Consider the following 3,231-nt stretch of genomic DNA (forward strand, 5'->3'; position numbering starts at 1 on the left):
TGGTATTCATTTATTTATAACTTTTTGTTTGAGTATTCAAACTTTTGATGTCAGTTTTGATGGTCTACGACATTGTCTTTATTTTTTGGATTAATATTTATTCCTAGTTGAATGAATTTGCAAATTAATATTTACAAAATTAATACTTTGTCTTGTGCAATGTATGGGTAGATGTATTGCAATGTATGGATACATGGAAAGACATGTTGTCATGACTCATGGGTAGATGTATTGCAATGTATGGATACATGGAAAGACATGTTGTCATGACTCATGCAAGATGCCAAGAAAATGGTTTAAACTTCACATATTTAAAAGCTCTCTCAGAACACACAGTCACAGTCCAGACTCGAGAGTTGGCTGGTCTTTCGGAGCAAACCGAGTCCATATCCAGACCTTATACTCAAGCCTCCTTTTCTCCATGGTAAGTGTGATCTCCTCCTTCTTCCTTTACCGTCCCATCTCTGTGCTTTTCAGGGTAGATTTTTTGCCCTGCATTTCACTGTCTAGGATATTTTCTAGGGTTTCCCGAGTGCCTTTCTTTAGGTTTTTGAAGCCTAGGTTTCTTTTTTTTCCTTCCAGGGTCTCTGTGCCTTTTTCAGGGTTAGGGTTTTGCTTTGGCATTTCTCGAGCTCAAAATTTAGGCCTGGATGCTTCCTGTTCTTTTACCACGTTCTATAGGGTTTGGAGCCTAGGGTTTCGCCGATTAGAGTTTTTCATGCATGCTATTGTTGGATGCCTTTCAGTGCTTGGAAATTTGTCAGACCCCTTTGGTTTCGCCATGGTATTTTACAGTCTGGATCCTTTCTAGGTTTTTTCTATCCAGGATTTGTGGATGCATCGTACTGAATGGAAGGTTTTGCCATACCCTCTACATGCTTTCCAAGATCCATACTTTTAGGCTTTACAGGTCCAGTTATTGCCCTTTTTTAATGGTCTAAACCAAGGTTTTTTGCCATAAATGTCTAGATTAGTGATGGGTTCCATGTACCTTGTGCCACACAGGCCAATGCCGCCTCCGGGATGGCCGTGGACGATGACTGTAAGCTCAAGTTTCTAGATTTGAAAAGGAAGAAGGCCCACCGGTATGTCATCTTCAAAATTGATGAAGTGTCTCAGAAGATTGTGGTGGAAAAGTTGGGGGGACCTGATGACAGCTACGATCAGTTTACGGGCTCTCTTCCGGAGAAGGACTGCAGATACGCTGTCTATGACTATGACTTTGTGACAGATGATAACTGCCAAAAGAGCAAGATCTTCTTTGTGGCATGGTTAGTTTTCCACTTGCTTTTTTGAAACTTAATTTACGGTTGTTAGGACCAAACTACCCATTTTGTGAAAGGATAAGGGATCCAATTCGTTTCAAGAGTTGAAATAGTAGCTCTTATAATCTTCATTTGGAATAGTGCATCTTAGTAGATTCATTACAATGTAAGGATATCATACTGGCCTGTTATCACCTCGTCTTGGGACGTTACTTACCTTGATTAGTTTCAAGGATTATGAGATACCGTTTAGTAATGATTTAGGGTTTTTTTGTGGGGTTAGGTGACTAAGTATACCCTATGGCATTGTAGTGACTCCTTAATGCGCGATCTTTGTGTGTATCATGTTTGGGCTATTTGTTTGGGTTTAACTGACCTAAGTGTGTAGATGCCCAGGGATTTTAGTTGCTTAAGTTACAGCTGAAGCAAACAGACAATGGAGCTTGACTTGATGAGTTTTCTGTGTTTAAAGGTCCCCTGATGTATCACGAGTGAGGACAAAGATGCTATATGCAAGCTCCAAGGATCGTTTCAAGAGGGAGCTTGATATCACATATGAAGTCCAAGCCACTGATCCTACGGAGATTGACATTGAGAAGCTCAAGGAGCGGTCTTACTAAGCTCTGTTCCTATTTGCTCTGACAAGCTACATGCTGTTTTTCAATGATCGTGTTCTTGTAGAGGGTTTGCAGCAACACTTCAAATGATCTCCTTGTGGGGCAACACTTTTTGAGATGTTTTAGTTAGTCACTTTAGTCGTGGAGGCTAAAAGGCTTCTCCCTGTTGACAGTTAGGTGTAGAAAGTCATAACAGGGTCATAATTAATTTTGATAAGGCTTTTGGTTTGAATCAAGTGACCATTTTTGCAACAATTTGTGGGATTTTTGTGTACTCTCCTGTACTCTAGCTTTGAAGTTTTTTGATCTAGCTACATGACTTCTTTGATGATCTAGAACTTGAATATGAAGTCGCAGCCTGTCTACATTTGGCTTGATTGTTGGCTGTGGGTTTCAAAGTTGCTGTATAGATTCTATTTCCATTCTTTGGAGTTATGATTGTGCATGTTTATTATAGATATGGTGCTATCAGTCTCATTGTATCTGCCACCTTTGATTAGCTTCTTCGAGGATGTGCTAGAGTTCAAACTCACTCTCCATTGAGCAGGATGGGTTGTGAGCTGAACTCTACTTTGGGGGTGGTTGAAGCTTGTTTTCCACACTTCCCATAAGCAGTATCATCGATATCATTGACATCTAACTACAGTTTACTGTCACACAATAGATGGAGTTAATGTTAAACATGCATGGTGGTTGGGCATTTTGTGCACGAGGTTGGTAACCTCAGCAGAGTGAGTTTTGAATATTAAGGGGATTGCAATCAAGAATATGACTAATCAAAGGTGGGAGAAATAACAAAATCACAGTGTTCCATGCCTTTGTGGTTGAGGTAGAATTTTAAATAATTCATTGAGGAATGTAAGCAGTTAATCATTCAAGGCTTTACAGATGGCTCCATCCTCTCTCCAAGCAGGTGAGGAGAGTCTTAGGAGAGTTCTGGTGATTATCCAATGCAAATCATTCAATGCAACTGAGGAGGATTCTTTTGATTTTTCCGGATGGGAGTGTTGAGGGAATGTCTTTAAGCTTCTTGGTTGCCCGATGGAGGCTGGGTCATCTAACAAATGGTTGGTTGACTGGGCTTCAATTGAAGAAATGGGATTGCACCACCCTATGATCCTTCTATGCTAGAGTATTGTAGTTAAATTAAAATTTACAAGATTATATTCAGTTTTACACCCTAATATAGATTTCAAAAAATGTCACTTGCTTAAGATCCTCAAGCTCATCATAGCCTTTTGTGGAGATATGGTCTGCAAAAGAGGCCCTCTCACTGGATTTCCTAGAAAAAAGTATGCACTTTGTTGGCTTGGGAAAACTTGACCTTCAAGTATGCAAGGGTTGCCTCT

At 40.0% G+C, this 3,231-nt stretch overlaps 1 protein-coding gene across 1 annotated transcript; it reads left to right on the plus strand.

The window, feature by feature from the left end:
• The first annotated feature begins 267 nt into the window (after positions 1–267).
• On the plus strand, positions 268–2,137 carry LOC147623313 (actin-depolymerizing factor 7-like). Its single transcript, XM_086821434.1, has 3 exons — positions 268–424; positions 1,006–1,271; positions 1,738–2,137. The coding sequence occupies exons 1-3, from the start codon at positions 281–283 to the stop codon at positions 1,883–1,885; spliced, it is 558 nt and encodes a 185-aa protein (XP_086677560.1). The 5' UTR covers positions 268–280; the 3' UTR covers positions 1,886–2,137.
• The last annotated feature ends 1,094 nt before the right edge of the window (positions 2,138–3,231 follow it).

The sequence above is a fragment of the Cibotium barometz genome, chromosome 27, assembly GCF_041138505.1.
Source record: "Cibotium barometz isolate CiBa-2024 chromosome 27, ASM4113850v1, whole genome shotgun sequence".
NCBI classification, from domain to species: Eukaryota; Viridiplantae; Streptophyta; class Polypodiopsida; order Cyatheales; family Cibotiaceae; genus Cibotium; species Cibotium barometz.

Excerpts from the sequence above, each read along its gene's own strand:
- LOC147623313 (XM_086821434.1), top strand. The coding sequence starts at position 281 with ATGCCAAGAAAATGGTTTAAACTTCACATATTTAAAAGCTCTCTCAGA. Across the intron at positions 425-1,005 it reads CAAGCCTCCTTTTCTCCATG|GCCAATGCCGCCTCCGGGAT; the intron begins GTAAGTGTGATC and ends TGTGCCACACAG. Across the intron at positions 1,272-1,737 it reads AAGATCTTCTTTGTGGCATG|GTCCCCTGATGTATCACGAG; the intron begins GTTAGTTTTCCA and ends CTGTGTTTAAAG.